Source organism: Loxodonta africana, chromosome 6 (genome assembly GCF_030014295.1).
Source record: "Loxodonta africana isolate mLoxAfr1 chromosome 6, mLoxAfr1.hap2, whole genome shotgun sequence".
NCBI classification, from domain to species: Eukaryota; Metazoa; Chordata; class Mammalia; order Proboscidea; family Elephantidae; genus Loxodonta; species Loxodonta africana.
The window spans coordinates 68,050,353-68,067,994 of NC_087347.1; the positions used below are offsets into that span (position 1 = coordinate 68,050,353).

At 40.5% G+C, this 17,642-nt stretch overlaps 2 protein-coding genes across 2 annotated transcripts in view; one reads left to right on the forward strand and one right to left on the reverse strand.

The window, feature by feature from the left end:
- The window catches only part of TTN (titin), a 273,379-nt gene that overhangs the window by 245,907 nt on the left and 9,830 nt on the right, over positions 1 to 17,642 (forward strand). The window contains exons 289-312 of the mRNA XM_064287443.1: positions 22 to 327; positions 440 to 2,206; positions 2,506 to 2,799; positions 3,467 to 3,754; positions 3,872 to 4,171; positions 4,260 to 6,326; positions 6,429 to 6,731; positions 7,049 to 7,354; positions 7,448 to 7,738; positions 7,832 to 8,128; positions 8,281 to 8,586; positions 9,476 to 9,781; positions 9,864 to 10,145; positions 10,523 to 11,116; positions 11,240 to 11,527; positions 11,614 to 11,913; positions 12,284 to 12,586; positions 13,144 to 13,446; positions 13,544 to 14,128; positions 14,259 to 14,564; positions 14,680 to 14,979; positions 15,652 to 16,227; positions 16,333 to 16,638; positions 16,970 to 17,563. Of these exons, the coding sequence (XP_064143513.1) occupies positions 22 to 327; positions 440 to 2,206; positions 2,506 to 2,799; positions 3,467 to 3,754; positions 3,872 to 4,171; positions 4,260 to 6,326; positions 6,429 to 6,731; positions 7,049 to 7,354; positions 7,448 to 7,738; positions 7,832 to 8,128; positions 8,281 to 8,586; positions 9,476 to 9,781; positions 9,864 to 10,145; positions 10,523 to 11,116; positions 11,240 to 11,527; positions 11,614 to 11,913; positions 12,284 to 12,586; positions 13,144 to 13,446; positions 13,544 to 14,128; positions 14,259 to 14,564; positions 14,680 to 14,979; positions 15,652 to 16,227; positions 16,333 to 16,638; positions 16,970 to 17,563 (11,568 nt within the window). The remainder of the gene's footprint in view (positions 1 to 21; positions 328 to 439; positions 2,207 to 2,505; positions 2,800 to 3,466; positions 3,755 to 3,871; positions 4,172 to 4,259; positions 6,327 to 6,428; positions 6,732 to 7,048; positions 7,355 to 7,447; positions 7,739 to 7,831; positions 8,129 to 8,280; positions 8,587 to 9,475; positions 9,782 to 9,863; positions 10,146 to 10,522; positions 11,117 to 11,239; positions 11,528 to 11,613; positions 11,914 to 12,283; positions 12,587 to 13,143; positions 13,447 to 13,543; positions 14,129 to 14,258; positions 14,565 to 14,679; positions 14,980 to 15,651; positions 16,228 to 16,332; positions 16,639 to 16,969; positions 17,564 to 17,642) is intronic.
- The window catches only part of PLEKHA3 (pleckstrin homology domain containing A3), a 71,835-nt gene continuing 65,805 nt past the window's right edge, over positions 11,613 to 17,642 (reverse strand). Inside the window, exons 9-10 of the transcript XR_010322280.1 lie at positions 13,341 to 13,404; positions 11,613 to 13,249 (exon numbers count right to left, since the gene is read on the reverse strand). The gene's annotated coding sequence lies outside the window, so the exon portion shown is untranslated. The remainder of the gene's footprint in view (positions 13,250 to 13,340; positions 13,405 to 17,642) is intronic.

The window sequence follows — 17,642 nt, forward strand, 5'->3', positions numbered from 1 at the left end:
TATTGTTAACGGCCATTCCAGATCCTCCAGGCCCACCAGCTAAGATAAGAATCACCGATTCAACTAAATCATCCATCACTCTTGGCTGGAGTAAACCTGTCTACGATGGAGGCAGTCCTGTTACTGGGTACACTGTCGAGATGAAACAAGGAGAGGAAGATGAATGGACTATTGTCTCTACCAAAGGAGAGGTCAGAACTACAGAATATGTGGTATCTAATCTGAAACCTGGAATCAATTACTACTTCAAGGTATCTGCAGTAAACTGTGCTGGACAAGGAGAACCTATAGAAATGGCTGAACCTGCACAAGCTAAAGATATACTTGGTATGTACCCACTGATTTGGTTATGTTTTTATTTTTTATTAGAGTATCTCCAGGAAATCACTATTTTCTTGCTCTTAAAATTCATTATGTATGTCCATTTTTATGTCTACAGAGGAACCAGAGATCGACCTAGATGTGGCTCTCAGAACCTCTATTATAGCTAAAGCTGGTGAAGATGTGCAAGTGTTGATTCCCTTTAAAGGTAGACCTCCACCTACTGTCATGTGGAGAAAAGATGAGAAGAATCTCAGCAGTGATACCAGATACAGCATTCAAAACACTGATTTATCTTCATTACTCATTATTCCTCAAGTTACTCGCAATGATACAGGAAAATATATTCTCACGATAGAAAATGGAGTTGGCCAACCAAAGTCTTCAACTGTGACTGTTAAAGTGCTGGATACACCAGCAGCCTGCCAGAAACTACACCTCAAACATGTTTCTAGAGGTACAGTCACTTTGTTCTGGGAGCCTCCTCTCATTGATGGAGGGTCTCCCATAATAAATTATGTCATTGAAAAGAGAGATGCCACCAAGAGAACATGGTCTGTCGTGTCACACAAATGTTCCAGTACATCCTTTAAGGTGACAGATTTGTCAGAGAAAATTCCATTCTTCTTCAGAGTTCTTGCAGAAAATGAAATGGGAATCGGGGAGCCCTGTGATACTACAGAGCCGGTGAAGGCTGCTGAAGTACCAGCTCCTATACGAGATCTCTCGATGAAAGATTCAACAAAGACATCTGTTACCCTGAACTGGACCAAACCTGACTTTGATGGTGGTAGCATCATCACAGAATATGTGGTGGAAAGGAAAAATATAAACGAACAAACATGGTCATATGCAGGTATAACTAAGACGTGTGAAATTGAAGTTGGCCAACTTAAGGAACAGTCAGTCCTGGAATTCAGAGTGTTTGCCAAAAATGAGAAAGGACTAAGTGATGCTGTCACAATTGGGCCAATTACAGTGAAAGAGCTTGTCATTACACCTGAGGTCGACCTGTCGGAAATTCCTGGGGCACAAGTCTCTGTGAGAATTGGGCACAATGTACATCTTGAGTTACCTTATAAAGGAAAACCCAAACCATCTATCAGTTGGCTGAAAGACGGTTTGCCATTGAAAGAAAGTGAACATGTCCGTTTCAGTAAAACTGAAAACAAAATTACTTTGAATATCAAGAACGTCCGGAAGGAGCATGGAGGGAAATACACCATTATTCTTGATAACGCAGTTTGTAGAAACGTATTTCCCATTACAATCATCACACTTGGCCCACCCTCAAAGCCCAAAGGGCCTATTCGATTTGATGAAATCAAGGCTGACAGTGTCATCATGTCCTGGGATGTGCCTGAAGATGATGGAGGAGGAGAAATTACTTGTTACAGCATTGAAAAGCGGGAAGCTTCACAAACTAACTGGAAGATGGTGTGTTCAAGTGTTGCCAGGACAACTTTCAAAGTTCCTAATCTAGTCAAAGATGCTGAATACCAGTTTAGAGTTAGGGCAGAAAACAGATACGGAGTCAGCCAGCCACTTGTCTCAAATATTATTTTGGCAAAGCACCAGTTCAGGATTCCTGGCCCCCCAGGAAAGCCAGTTGTATACAATGTGACTTCTGATGGTATGTCACTCACTTGGGATGCTCCAGTGTATGACGGCGGTTCAGAAGTTACAGGATTCCATGTTGAAAAGAAAGAAAGAAATAGTATCCTCTGGCAAAGAGTTAATATATCATCAATATCTGGAAGAGAATATAGAGTCACTGGACTAATAGAAGGCCTGGATTACCAGTTCCGTGTATATGCTGAAAATTCTGCTGGCCTAAGCTCACCTAGTGACCCAAGTAAATTTACACTAGCTGTTTCTCCAGTAGGTAAGTGACTGAATATTATTCAAGTATATTTAATTCAGCAATTAAACATATTAGTAACAGTTTTTCTTCTACCCATTGCGTTCCCACATACCTTCTTGTGACTAGAGAGTTGTCCAAGTAAAGCAAGGGGTTTCATTTTAAATCAGTCTAATAAAGTGATTTAAAGTTCTTTTTAAGGATTTTATGAAACAGACAGTTGACATTAATGGCTAAAATGCGTTTGCAGGGGCTATCCTTAACTGTTTTAAGAGTGGCTACAATAAATAATGATGCCTTTAAATTCCATATGATTTTTTTAGACCCACCTGGCATTCCTGACTACATTGATGTTACCCGGGAAACCATCACACTGAAATGGAACCCACCATTGCATGATGGAGGCAGTAAGATTGTGGCCTACAGCATTGAGAAACGGCAAGGGGATGATCGCTGGGTTAGATGCAACTTTACTGATGTCAGTGAATGTCAGTACACAGTTACAGGACTTAGTCCTGGGGATCGATATGAATTCAGAATAATTGCAAGAAATGCTGTTGGGACTATAAGCCCACCCTCACAGTCTTCAGGCATTATTATGACAAGAGATGAAAATGGTAAGCATTTTAGAACTGATTTGCAATGTAACTAAGAACATTCACATTTTTAAAAAATACTTTCAGTCTCTGGTCCATAAAATGAAAACAGAGACATCAATTTCAAACAGATTGCCTGAGGTTGCTGTATGGATGAATTACAGACAACATATTTGACATCAATTCTTTATTTCAGCCCAATCCTATATAAATAGCAGGCAGGTGGGAATGAGTTTTCAACTTTGTAATTTCAGCCATGTTTAATAAAGGAAAAAAAAGGCTCTGAAGAATAACAGTCCATCTTTACTACTATTATTAAAAAACAACATACATCCAACAGTACAATCATCATCTTGCTTGAATTCAGCTGATGACCTCTTAGAGGAACTTGTTTTAATATGTAGCACTACTAAGAGAAAAATGATCTGTCAATGATTCCCTTCTCTTTTTACAAATAATATTGCAAGATTAATAACATGACACACATAACAGGGAATAACCTAGTAATATGCAAACGTTTAACCCACAGTCTAAATTTTCAATTGTCAATCTACTTTTAAAATAGCTTTTGGTAACAGAGGCCAAGTCATTACTCTCCAGGCTTTATGATCTAATGCTAACTGAAAACATATTTAAGTCTGCCTCTACTAAACCAAACTAATACATAGTATTTCTGTTCCTTTTATAGTTCCACCAATAGTAGAATTTGGCCCTGAGTATTTCGACGGCATCATTATTAAGTCTGGAGACAGCCTTAGAATTAAAGCTTTCGTAAAAGGACGGCCAGTACCTCGAGTAACTTGGTTCAAAGATGGAGTAGAAATTGAAAAGAGGATGAATATGGAAATAACTGATGTCCTTGGATCCACCAGCCTCTTTGTTAGAGATGCTACTCGGGACCATCGTGGTGTATATACAGTTGAAGCCAAAAATGCTTCTGGCTCCACAAAAGCAGACATTACAGTAAAAGTACAAGGTACTTTTAAAATATCTTCTTAGTCTTATAATTTATGGAATTTGGATTAGAGAAATGCCTAATTTTATTTTAATGGACAAAGAAAAAGAAACTAACCCTGAGACCTTTTCGTTATAGATACACCAGGAAAAGTAGTTGGACCAATAAGATTTACCAATATTACTGGCGAGAAGATGACACTGTGGTGGGATGCTCCACTTAATGACGGCTGTGCTCCTGTAACTCACTATATCATTGAAAAACGGGAGACCAGCAGACTTTCTTGGGCACTAATTGAAGATAAATGTGAAGCCCACAGTTACACGGCCATTAAACTAATAAATGGCAATGAATACCAATTCCGTATTTCTGCAGTTAATAAGTTTGGTGTTGGCAGGCCACTTGATTCTGACCCAGTGGTTGCTCAAATACAATACAGTAAGTATCCATTTTTACTCAGTGGTACTATGTCATACAATTTTCCAAGCAAATGTGTCTCACTGATTTTTTCCCACCCATTTTACAGCTGTTCCTGATGCCCCTGGCATTCCGGAACCTAGTAATGTAACAGGCAATAGCATTACCCTCACATGGGCTAGGCCAGAATCAGACGGTGGCAATGAAATTCAACATTATATCCTGGAAAGAAGAGAAAAGAAAAGCACGCGATGGGTAAAAGTGATCAGCAAACGGCCAATCTCTGAAACACGATTCAAAGTCACCGGCCTGACAGAAGGCAATGAATACGAATTCCACGTTATGGCTGAAAATGCTGCAGGAGTAGGACCTGCAAGTGGTATCTCAAGACTAATTAAATGTAGAGAGCCAGTCAGCCCACCAAGTGCTCCCACTGTGGTCAAAGTGACAGACACATCAAAGACAACGGTGAGCTTAGAATGGTCCAAGCCAGTATTTGATGGCGGCATGGAAATAATTGGGTATATTATTGAAATGTGCAAAGCTGACTTAGGAGACTGGCACAAGGTGAATGCAGAGGCATGTGTGAAAACAAGATATACTGTCACCGATTTACAAGCAGGTGAAGAATACAAATTCCGGGTTAGTGCTGTCAATGGTGCTGGAAAAGGAGACAGCTGTGAAGTGACTGGCACAATCAAAGCAGTTGACCGATTAACAGCGCCTGAGTTAGACATTGATGCAAACTTCAAGCAGACTCACATTGTTAGAGCTGGGGCCAGTATTCGTCTCTTTATTGCCTATCAGGGGAGACCTGTTCCTACAGCTGTGTGGAGCAAACCAGACTCTAACCTTAACATTCGCGCTGACATCCATACAACAGATTCCTTCAGCACCCTCACTGTGGAAAACTGCAACAGAAATGATGCTGGGAAATATACCCTTACTGTAGAAAACAACAGTGGTAGTAAGTCAATCACATTTACCGTAAAAGTGCTAGACTCTCCAGGCCCACCTGGCCCTATTACCTTCAAGGATGTGAACCGGGAATCTGTTACACTGATGTGGGATGCCCCTCTCCTTGATGGTGGTGCCCGAATCCATCACTATGTGGTAGAGAAGCGAGAAGCAAGTCGCCGTAGCTGGCAGGTTGTCAGTGAAAAATGCACTCGTCAGATCCTCAAGGTCAGTGACCTGGCAGAAGGCGTTCCATACTATTTCCGAGTTTCTGCAGAAAATGAGTATGGGGTTGGTGAACCCTATGAAATGCCAGAACCGATCGTAGCCACAGAACAGCCTGCTCCACCTAGGAGACTTGATGTTGTTGATACAAGCAAATCCTCCGTGGTCTTAGCTTGGCTAAAACCTGATCATGATGGAGGCAGCCGCATCACTGGCTACCTGCTCGAAATGAGACAAAAGGGATCTGACTTCTGGGTTGAAGCTGGTCACACGAAACAGCTGACTTTCACAGTGGAGCGTCTTGTGGAGAACACTGAATATGAATTCCGTGTGAAGGCCAAGAATGATGCTGGCTACAGTGAACCCAGGGAAGCCTTCTCTTCAGTCATCATCAAGGAGCCCCAAATTGAACCCACTGCTGACCTCACTGGAATCACCAATCAGCTCATAACTTGCAAAGCAGGAAGCACTTTTACCATTGATGTGCCAATCAGTGGTCGTCCTGCCCCGAAAGTAACATGGAAACTTGAAGAAATGAGACTTAAGGACACTGATCGAGTGAGTATCACAACAACAAAAGACAGAACCACTTTGTCCATAAAGGATAGCATGCGAGGTGACTCTGGCAGATACTTCTTGACCCTGGAAAATACAGCTGGCGTTAAAACATTCACCATCACAGTTGTGGTCATCGGAAGGCCAGGTCCAGTAACTGGTCCCATTGAGGTCTCATCTGTCTCGTCTGAATCATGTGTCCTGTCATGGGCTGAACCTAAAGATGATGGAGGCACTGACATCACTAATTACATAGTTGAAAAGCGTGAGTCTGGTAAAACATCCTGGCAGCTCGTCAATTCCAGTGTCAAGCGCACCCAAATTAAAGTCACTCATCTCACAAAATACATGGAATATTCTTTCCGTGTCAGTTCAGAGAATAGATTTGGTGTCAGCAAGCCTGTAGAATCAGCACCAATAGTTGCTGAGCATCCATTTGGTGAGAGAAATAAAAAATTTTATTGCAAATTCTCTATTATTAAACATTTCCTCTAAATTATACAAAACTGTATTCTTATTTGATATTTTTGTTTATATTTAGTCCCGCCAAGTGCTCCTACCAGACCTGAAGTTTACTCTGTGTCTGCCACTGCCATGTCTATTCGTTGGGAAGAACCATACCATGATGGTGGCAGTAAAGTCATTGGCTACTGGGTTGAGAAGAAAGAACGAAACACCATTCTTTGGGTGAAAGAAAACAAAGTGCCATGCTTGGAGTGCAACTACAAAGTGACTGGTTTAGTAGAAGGACTGGAATATCAGTTCAGAACTTATGCACTTAATGCTGCAGGTGTTAGCAAAGCCAGTGAAGCTTCAAGACCTGTAATGGCTCAAAATCCAGTTGGTATGTATCAGAACTTAAGGATATGTGTATACACACACACACATATATATATGGAGCCCTAGTGGCACAGTGGTTAAACACTCAGCTGCTAACCAAAAGGTCGGTGATTTGAACCCACCAGCTGCTCCACGGAAGAAAGATGTGGCAGTTTGCTTCCATAAAGATTTACAGCCTTGGAAACCCTGTGGGGGAGTTCTACTCTGTCCTATAGGGTCTCTATGAGTCAGAATTGACTCAATGATAACACGTTTGGTTTTGAGATATATATGTATATATTTGGTACAGTGTATATTTTTAACCTTATTTTTGCATCCCAGATGCACCAGGAAGACCAGAGGTGACGGATGTCACAAGATCAACAGTGTCACTGATTTGGTCTGCCCCAGTGTATGATGGAGGCAGCAAGGTTGTAGGCTATATCATAGAACGTAAGCCAGTCAGTGAAGTAGGAGATGGTCGCTGGCTCAAGTGCAACTATACCATTGTGTCAGACAATTTCTTCACTGTGACTGCTCTCAGTGAAGGAGACACTTATGAATTTCGAGTGCTGGCCAAGAATGCAGCAGGCGTAATTAGCAAAGGGTCAGAATCTACAGGTCCTGTTACTTGCCGAGATGAATACGGTAAGAAATAGTCAACATTCTCCTTTTAAATTATCACAATTCATATAAAAATAAACTGTCAGATATTCATTTGCATGGTTTGCTTATTAACAGCTCCACCCAAAGCCCAACTGGATGCCAGATTACAAGGCGATCTGGTGACCATCAGAGCAGGCTCAGATCTTGTTCTTGATGCTGCAGTTGGTGGTAAACCTGAACCCAAAATTATCTGGACCAAAGGAGACAAGGAACTAGATCTCTGTGAAAAAGTCTCTTTGCAGTATACAGGCAAACGAGCAACCGCTGTGATCAAGTTCTGTGACAGAAGTGACAGTGGGAAATACACTCTAACGGTGAAGAATGCCAGTGGAACCAAGGCTGTGTCTGTCATGGTCAAAGTACTTGGTAAGATTGTCAGAGTTCTTTTCTTTTATAGCATTTTTAAGTGTGGGAAGAAAGAATGATCTTTGTCATTGCATGTCATTATGTCTGCTTCAGATTCCCCTGGCCCATGTGGAAAGCTCACTGTTAGCAGAGTAACAGAGGAGAAGTGCACTTTAGCCTGGAGCCTTCCTCAGGAAGACGGAGGAGCAGAAATAACTCATTACATTGTGGAAAGACGCGAGACAAGCAGGCTCAACTGGGTGATTGTTGAAGACGAATGCCCAACCCTATCCTATGTGGTTACCAGAATGATCAAGAACAATGAATACGTATTCCGAGTGAAGGCAGTGAACAAATATGGACCTGGTGTACCTATTGAATCAGAGCCAATTATTGCCAGAAACTCATTCAGTGAGTATTAACACATTTAAACAATTTGGTAGTTGAAATGTAATGGGATCAATTTGGTAGTTGAAAATGTAATGGGGTCAGGAGACAGAAGCCACGTCAGTAGTGATTTGGTATAATTCTGACCATCCTTATTTTTATAAAAATATAAACAGCTATTCCATCACAACCTGGCATACCTGAAGAAGTAGGTGCTGGCAAAGAACATATCATCATTCAGTGGCTAAAACCTGAATCTGATGGTGGCAATGAGATCAGCAACTACTTAGTGGACAAACGTGAGAAGAAGAGTCTGCGCTGGACACGAGTCAACAAGGACTATGTGGTGTATGATACCAGGCTGAAGGTGACTGGCCTCATGGAAGGGTGTGATTACCAATTCCGCGTGACTGCAGTGAACACTGCTGGTAACAGTGAACCTAGTGGTGCTTCCAACTTCATCTCATGCAGAGAGCCATCATGTAAGTTCTAAGAATCATACATAATTCTAGGCCATCAAAACTGTATTACAAATAATTTTCCAACATTCCATTTTCAAGAAGTTGTAGAATTTATGAATGATTTAGAAAAGTATATGCTTTTAGAGTGACCTTAAATATAGCCTAATTCAGAGAACATCTTAACTATAACTACAGTTAGCATCGCTGAAAATTGTTGTAGTATTTTCCAGTCTATGAAAAAAATAAGTTATTCTACTGCCAGTAGGAAAGGGACATATTTTATAAGTCTTCCTAAGAATGGAGAAAAATACATTGTACTGATAATAACTACTAAAAAGAAAAAAAGGCAAAGTCCCTTTTAAGAAGTTTAGCAGGAGCATAAAGTCTCTAGTATTTGAATAAGTAACTAACAAGATGGGTGTCACAAGAGCTTCATCCTTTTACAAAGTTTGAACCCAGGAACTAAAAGGAATAAATCTCTGAAACTAAATGGGGAAGTTGAGGAAACTGATTTCTGTACTCATTAGAAATGCAGAAGGCACAAGTGATACTATCTTAGTGAAAGACAAGCAATTAAAGAAAAGTCCCTGAAAAATGCATGTTTTAAGCAAGCAGTGAGCTTAGCTAGAAGGGGAAGAACACAGCCAAAGCAGAAAGAAAGAAAAATCTATCTTTCCAAAGTAGTTTATTCTTAAAATAATAATCATAATAATAATACTAAAGATAGTGATAGTGATAATATAGAACACGATACTGCCCTGTAATATCAGAAGAGCCCAATTACAAAGACTATCTTGGTGCGTGTGGACAAAGAGCAATAATGTCTTTGTGAATCAAGAAAACCACAAATACAAATCTCAAAGTGTCCTCATTTGTATAATATCTGTATCCACCTTATTAAATTCCACAGATACCCCTGGACCACCTTCTTCCCCAAGAGTTGTAGATACCACCAAGCACAGCATTAGTTTAGCATGGACCAAGCCCATGTATGATGGTGGTGCTGACATTATAGGATACGTTCTCGAAATGCAAGAAAAGGACACCGATCAGTGGTACCGAGTGCATACCAATGCCACGATAAGAAATAATGAATTCACTGTGCCAGACCTTAAAATAGGTCAGAAATACTCTTTTAGAGTTGCTGCTGTGAACGTGAAGGGTATGAGTGAATACAGTGAATCAACTGCCGAAATTGAGCCCGTGGAAAGACTAGGTATTTATAACAAATTTTTTGGTGAATTATTTTCTCATCATGCCTGTTTATGAATTAATCAAGTTTGACATTTACTTTCCAGAAATACCGGATCTTGAGCTTTCAGATGACCTAAAGAAAACTGTGACCCTCAGGGCTGGAGCCTCACTGCGCCTGATGGTGTCTGTATCTGGAAGACCACCTCCCATCATTACATGGAGTAAGAAGGGCATTGACCTTGCAAGCCGGGCAATTATTGACACCACTGAGAGCTACACTTTACTTATCGTGGACAAAGTTAATCGGTACGATGCTGGAAAATACACAATTGAAGCCGAAAATCAATCTGGCAAGAAATCAGCAACAGTCCTTGTTAAAGTGTATGGTAAGCATTTTTCTTAAAGTTGACTGTGCTGAGAGTAAGGAGTCCCTGGGTGACACAAATGGTTAAGCACTGTACTACTACCGGGTACCTTGGAAGACAGGCCTGGTGATGCACTTCTCAAAGGTCACAGCCTTAAAAACCCCTCTGGAGCACAGTTCTATTCTAACACACATGGGGTTGCCATGAGTCGGAATCGACTTCAACGGCAACTAAAAACAACATGCTGGGAGCAGATCTCTAAAAATATATGTATTGACCTACAATTGATCACCTCTCAAGAGAGAGGAACTACATTAATTGTATTTTCCTGCAAAAAAAAAAAAAAAAAATCTATCAAATAGGAACCTAGCTTGGATTTTTTTATTCCATTTTTTTAGATACTCCTGGTCCCTGTCCTTCAGTGAAAGTTAAAGAAGTATCAAGAGATTCTGTGACTATTACTTGGGAAATTCCCACAACTGACGGTGGAGCTCCAGTCAACAATTACATTATTGAGAAACGCGAAGCTGCCATGAGAGCATTCAAAACAGTAACGACCAAATGCAGCAAAACACTTTACCGAATTTCAGGACTTGTAGAAGGAACCATGTACTATTTCAGAGTGCTGCCAGAAAATATTTATGGCATTGGAGAACCTTGTGAAACGTCTGATGCGGTTCTGGTCTCAGAAGTGCCTTTAGCACCTACAAAGTTGGAGGTAGTCGATGTCACCAAATCAACTGTTACCATTGCCTGGGAGAAACCACTCTATGATGGTGGTAGCCGACTCACAGGCTATGTTCTTGAGGCCTGCAAAGCTGGCACAGAGCGATGGATGAAGGTTGTCACCCTAAAACCCACAGTCCTGGAGCATACTGTTACCTCCTTAAATGAAGGTGAACAGTACTTATTTAGAGTGAGGGCACAAAATGAGAAAGGCATGTCAGAAGCAAGAGAGATCGTCACAGCTGTGACTGTACAAGACTTGAGAGGTATGTACTGGCTCTGGATGGCCAAAAAGTAACAATTATAAAAAAATAAGAACATTCAGAATTCATAACACTTTAGCATTATAAATGATCCTTAAGAAAAAATGTCTAATTTCTTCTTCATAGTGTTGCCAACGATTGATCTTTCTACAATGCCTCAAAAGACCATCCATGTCCCAGCTGGCCGACCAGTAGAACTGGTGATACCAATTGCTGGTCGTCCACCTCCTGCTGCTTCCTGGTTCTTTGCTGGTTCCAAACTGAGAGAATCAGAGCGTGTTACAGTTGAAACTCATACTAAAGTAGCTAAATTAACCATCCGTGAAACCACTATAAGAGATACTGGAAAATACACACTTGAATTAAAGAATGTAACTGGAACTACTTCAGAGACAATTAATGTTATCATTCTTGGTAAGGATTATGACAAAGATAGAAGCAAGTTGTTGATTTTGATTTGAAATTAAAATTAATTTCCTGGACTTCTTTTTCTTTCACAGACAAGCCTGGTCCACCAACTGGGCCTATCAAGATTGATGAAATTGATGCTACTTCAGTTACCATTTCCTGGGAACCACCGGAGTTGGATGGTGGCGCTCCATTGAGTGGTTACGTAGTAGAACAACGTGATGCCCATCGTCCAGGATGGCTGCCAGTTTCTGAATCAGTGACTAGACCAACATTTAAGTTTACTAGACTCACTGAAGGAAATGAGTATGTGTTCCGTGTGGCTGCAACAAATCGCTTCGGAATTGGCTCTTACTTGCAATCTGAAGTCATAGAATGTCGCAGCAGCATCAGTAAGTCCTTGGACCCTTCCACCATTCTCCCTATCTCCGATTTTATATGTCAACAAAGGAATTGAAATTCACAAAATGAACCTCAGAGTCTTTCTGAGGTTTCTAAATCTCTTTTTCTTAGATGTTTTCAACATTGTTAGACTTTTTTTTTTTTTTTTTTAATGTAATCACTTTTATGAAAGAGGGAAGGAGGAAGGAGGGAAAGGACTGAATATGTTATAGGGAGGAAGAAATACACAATGCATAAATGAGGGACATCAAGAAAAGTACAAAAGTGAAAATAATCACTAAGGTCTTGTATATCATTTAAGATGCCAACTCTTTGATTTTTTCTTATTGCCATATTTTGTTTACCCCTGTCTTTCTGCAGGTATTCCTGGACCCCCAGAAACATTACAGATATTTGATGTCTCCCGTGATGGCATGACGCTGACTTGGTATCCACCAGAAGATGATGGTGGCTCCCAAGTGACTGGATACATTGTGGAGCGCAAAGAAGTGAGAGCAGATCGATGGGTCCGTGTAAATAAAGTACCAGTGACGATGACACGATACCGTTCCACTGGCCTTATTGAAGGCTTAGAATATGAACACCGTGTCACAGCCATTAATGCAAGAGGGACTGGTAAACCAAGTCGTCCTTCCAAACCCATTGTTGCCATGGATCCAATTGGTAAATACATTTTGTTTAAGTAAGGTTTATTGAAGTATAATTTATATATAGCAAAACCCACCCTTTTTAAGTATATAGTTCTATGGGTTTTGAAAGATGTATACTGTTATGTACTCATCACCACAATCAAGATATAGAGTATTTCCATCATCCCAAAAAGTTCCCTTACATCCCCTCCCATCACCTTGGGTCTTAACAATCACTGGTATATAAGGTTTTATATTCTTCTCTTAAATTTGATTCCTTCTCTTTAAAATGGGAATCATAATAGATGCCCTATATCGGTTAAAATTTTAAGACAATATTTCTGAAAACAGTTTTTTAAAAATTGTTTATAAAAGATAGTAGTTGCGATCACAAATAAAACATATCTAAAACAAAGAAAAAAGCAAGAGCGTTCAGTATTTTAACTGATACAATAAATGAAATTTTCACAAAATAAAAAAATATTCTAATGCAAACAGTCCATGTTTCACCAGTTTACTGAATTTGTTAGATGCCACAGCTGATTTTCCACTTTACAGCAACCTTAACAAGTATGTTGTCGTCTTATTCAGCTCCTCCAGGAAAGCCACAAAACCCAAGAGTTACTGATACAACAAGGACATCAGTCTCCCTGGCCTGGAGTGTCCCTGAAGATGAAGGAGGATCTAAAGTCACAGGCTACCTAATTGAAATGCAAAAAGTAGATCAACATGAATGGACCAAATGTAACACTACCCCCACCAAGATTCGGGAGTATACTCTAACACACCTACCTCAGGGCGCTGAATACAGATTCCGAGTCCTAGCTTGTAATGCTGGTGGACCTGGAGAGCCTGCAGAGGTACCAGGAACAGTCAAAGTCACCGAAATGCTTGGTAAGACATATGATCATCTGCTTTCTGCCATGATTGCCCTAAGATATTTCCCAGCCAAAAAAAAAATTCTGAACTATAACCCTACATTTCTCCCCAGAATATCCTGATTATGAACTCGATGAAAGATACCAAGAAGGTGTCTTTGTAAGACAAGGTGGAGTCATCAGACTTACCATACCAATCAAAGGAAAACCACTCCCAGTATGTAAATGGACCAAGGAAGGCCAAGATGTTAGTAAGCGTGCCATGATTGCAACCTCTGAAACACACACTGAGCTCGTAATCAAAGAAGCAGACAGGGATGATTCTGGCATCTACGACCTGGCTCTGGAAAACAAATGTGGCAAGAAAGCTGTTTACATCAAGGTCAAGGTGATTGGAAGTCCCAACTCTCCAGAAGGGCCACTTGAATATGATGACATACAAGCTCGCTCTGTGAGGGTCAGCTGGAGACCTCCTGCTGATGATGGCGGTGCTGATATTATAGGCTACGTTCTCGAGAGACGAGAAGTACCTAAAGCTGCCTGGTATACCATTGATTCCAGAGTCCGAGGTACATCTCTGGTGGTAAAAGGGCTCAAAGAAAACGTGGAATACCATTTCCGTGTTTCAGCCGAAAACCAGTTTGGCATAAGCAAACCCCTGAAATCTGAGGAACCAGTCATACCCAAAACACCACTGAGTAAGTGCTCTTTCAGTCAAAAATATTATTAAATTCTTTGTTTCTCTTTTATTTTGAAATGAATGCAATCACTTTACAAGGTTCAGGACTGTGCTCTAATGCATGTGTGTTTTCCACTTGATATTCCTAGATCCTCCAGAGCCTCCAAGCAATCCTCCAGAAGTACTCGATGTGACCAAGAGTTCCGTCAGCCTGTCCTGGTCCCGACCCAAAGATGATGGTGGTTCTCGTGTCACCGGCTACTACATTGAACGCAAAGAGACATCGACTGACAAGTGGGTCAGACACAACAAGACTCAGATAACCACCACAATGTACACCGTTACTGGCCTTGTGCCTGATGCTGAATATCAGTTCCGCATCATCGCACAGAATGATGTTGGCCTAAGTGAGACCAGCCCTGCTTCAGAACCAGTTGTTTGCAAAGATCCATTTGGTAAGGAAAGAGTTTCTAAAGGGGTTAAAATCAAAGAAGCAAGCTATCTTTGGTCTTTTTCTTTTATTTCAGTAGTAAAATGTATTTCCCTTTTTAATTGTTTTAAAATATTCAGATAAACCAAGCCAACCTGGAGAACTTGAGATCCTTTCAATATCCAAAGATAGTGTCACTCTACAGTGGGAGAAACCTGAATGTGATGGTGGCAAAGAAATCCTTGGATACTGGGTTGAATATAGACAGTCTGGAGACAGTGCCTGGAAGAAGAGCAGTAAAGACCGTACCAAGGACAGGCAGTTTACAGTAGGAGGTTTGCTGGAAGCTACTGAATATGAATTCAGAGTTTTTGCTGAGAATGAGACCGGACTTAGCAGACCTCGAAGAACTGCTATGTCTGTAAAGACTAAGCTAACATGTAAGTAGCCTTTAGTTCTCTGCTGATAAGTTACAAACTAAACAACATATTGAAGCTAATTCCTCCTCTATACTAAGTAGATCTCTGGGAGGTTTTAGTGGAGAGCCAAGTGTATGGCAAGATATCACTGGCATATGCACACACAGGCCATAGTTGATAAGTTCTGTAAGAACCATTCCAAGCCCATAACCTCAGCAGAAGATGTTAGGTGCAGTGAACTGAGCACATTCCTGGAAGAATTTCTCCCCTCTAGTGCAAAAAAAAAAAAAAAAAAATTTTTTTTTTTTTAAGTGCAATGGTTTTTGTGTACCTCCTAACAAGATTTGAAGGGTCAACAAATGCACCCTATTTCAATGAACCTAAGCTAGGGCAAGGGTACTACAGGTTTACAAAGAACTCATATCTCCCCAAAACCCTATACATTGCTAATACCCTACCAATCATAAAGAGAAAAGCTCCTCTATAAAATGACCTGAAGATGTGCACATTGAATCTATATTTTTCATATGACTAGGAAAATTACTGAAGGAGATTTTAAGAATTAGACTCATATGTAAATCATGATATCTAATAAAGTATTCATCAATGTTTATAAATTCACTCCTGACATACAAAGAGGATTATAGATTCAGTAGTAACAATACATTTAATATTATTTTTCATAACTTATAGCTGGCGAGGCTCCAGGAGTACGCAAAGAAATGAAGGATGTTATCACCAAATTGGGTGAAGCTGCTCAACTCTCATGCCAGATTGTTGGAAGGCCTCTTCCTGACATTAAGTGGTGCCGATTTGGTAAAGAGCTCGTACAAAGTCGGAAATATAAAATGTCTTCAGATGGACGCACACATACTCTGACAGTAATGACAGAGGAACAAGAAGATGAAGGCGTCTATACCTGCATAGCTACCAATGAGGTTGGAGAAGTAGAAACCAGCAGTAAGCTTCTCCTGCAGGCAACACCACAGTTCCATCCTGGTTACCCACTAAAAGAGAAGTATTACGGTGCTGTGGGTTCTACACTTCGACTTCATGTTGTGTACATCGGCCGTCCAGTACCTGCTATCACTTGGTTCTATGGCCAGAAGCTTTTGCAAAACTCAGAAAATATTACTATTGAAAATACTGAGCACTACACTCATCTTGTCATGAAGAACGTCCAGCGTAAGACCCACGCTGGGAAATACAAAGTTCAGCTCAGCAATGTTTTGGGAACAGTTGATGCCATCCTTGATGTGGAAATACAAGGTATCTTCTTTCCCTTTCAGGGCCTTATATTTTTAAGGTTTAAAAAAAAAAACCTTGGGAAGCACGCCATGAAAACCACTACAATTGTCTATTTTCCCCCAACAGATAAACCAGACAAACCGACAGGACCAATTGTTATTGAGGCTCTACTGAAGAATTCTGCTGTAATCAGCTGGAAACCACCTGCAGATGATGGAGGCTCCTGGATCACCAATTATGTGGTGGAGAAATGTGAGGCAAAGGAAGGGGCTGAATGGCAATTGGTGTCTTCAGCCATCTCAGTGACAACCTGTAGAATTGTGAACCTCACAGAAAACGCTGGCTATTATTTCCGGGTTTCGGCTCAGAACACCTTCGGCATCAGTGAGCCTCTAGAAGTCCCATCAGTTGTGATCATTAAGAGTGCATTTGGTGAGTGCAACCTGATTTGTGTATCTCCATATGATAAAAGCCACAGAAAATTGTTTTTAACAGAAATAAATTTTGTGAGGAAATAGCAGATTCAGATAAAGTCCAAAAGCCAATTTTTGCATTTCTAAAAGGGAAAATGTATTCCCTATCTTCTTCTTTTAAAAAGGAACTTTTTTGGCAGTAAGTTTCTTAGTACAAAACAACCAGTTTAATTTTTCTGGGATACTATTTTTTAATAGAACTTGGGCTCATCACATTGTATTTTAAAAACAAGCTTTTTAATAAAGCCGTTTCACCTCATAACTCAAATCTTTTTTTTTTTTTTAAATAGAAAAGCCAAGTGCTCCTGGCAAACCAACTATTACTGCTCTCACAAAAGATTCTTGTGTTGTGACTTGGAAGCCACCTCCCAGTGATGGAGGTGCAAAGATTAGAAATTACTACCTTGAGAAGCGTGAGAAGAAGCAGAATAAATGGATTGCTGTGACAACAGAAGAAATTCGAGAAACTGTCTTTTCAGTGCAAAACCTTATTGAAGGTCTTGAATACGAGTTCCGTGTGAAATGTGAAAACTTAGGTGGGGAGAGTGAATGGAGTGAAATATCAGAACCTGTCACTCCTAAATCTGATGTCCCGATTCAGGCACCACACTTTAAAGAAGAACTAAGAAATCTAAATGTCAGGTATCAGAGCAACGCTACTTTGGTCTGCAAAGTGACTGGTCATCCGAAACCTGTTGTGAAATGGTACAGACAAGGCAAAGAAATCATTGCCGATGGATTAAAGTACAGGATTCAGGAGTTTAAGGGTGGCTACCACCAGCTCATCATTGCAAGTGTCACGGATGATGATGCCACAGTTTATCAAGTCAGAGCTACCAACCAAGGGGGATCTGTGTCTGGCACTGCCTCCCTAGAAGTGGAAGGTAAGAACAAATCAGTAAATATAAGTTTGGTGCTAGATAATATATTAATCTGGGGAAGAGGGGTTGTATTTAAATAGAT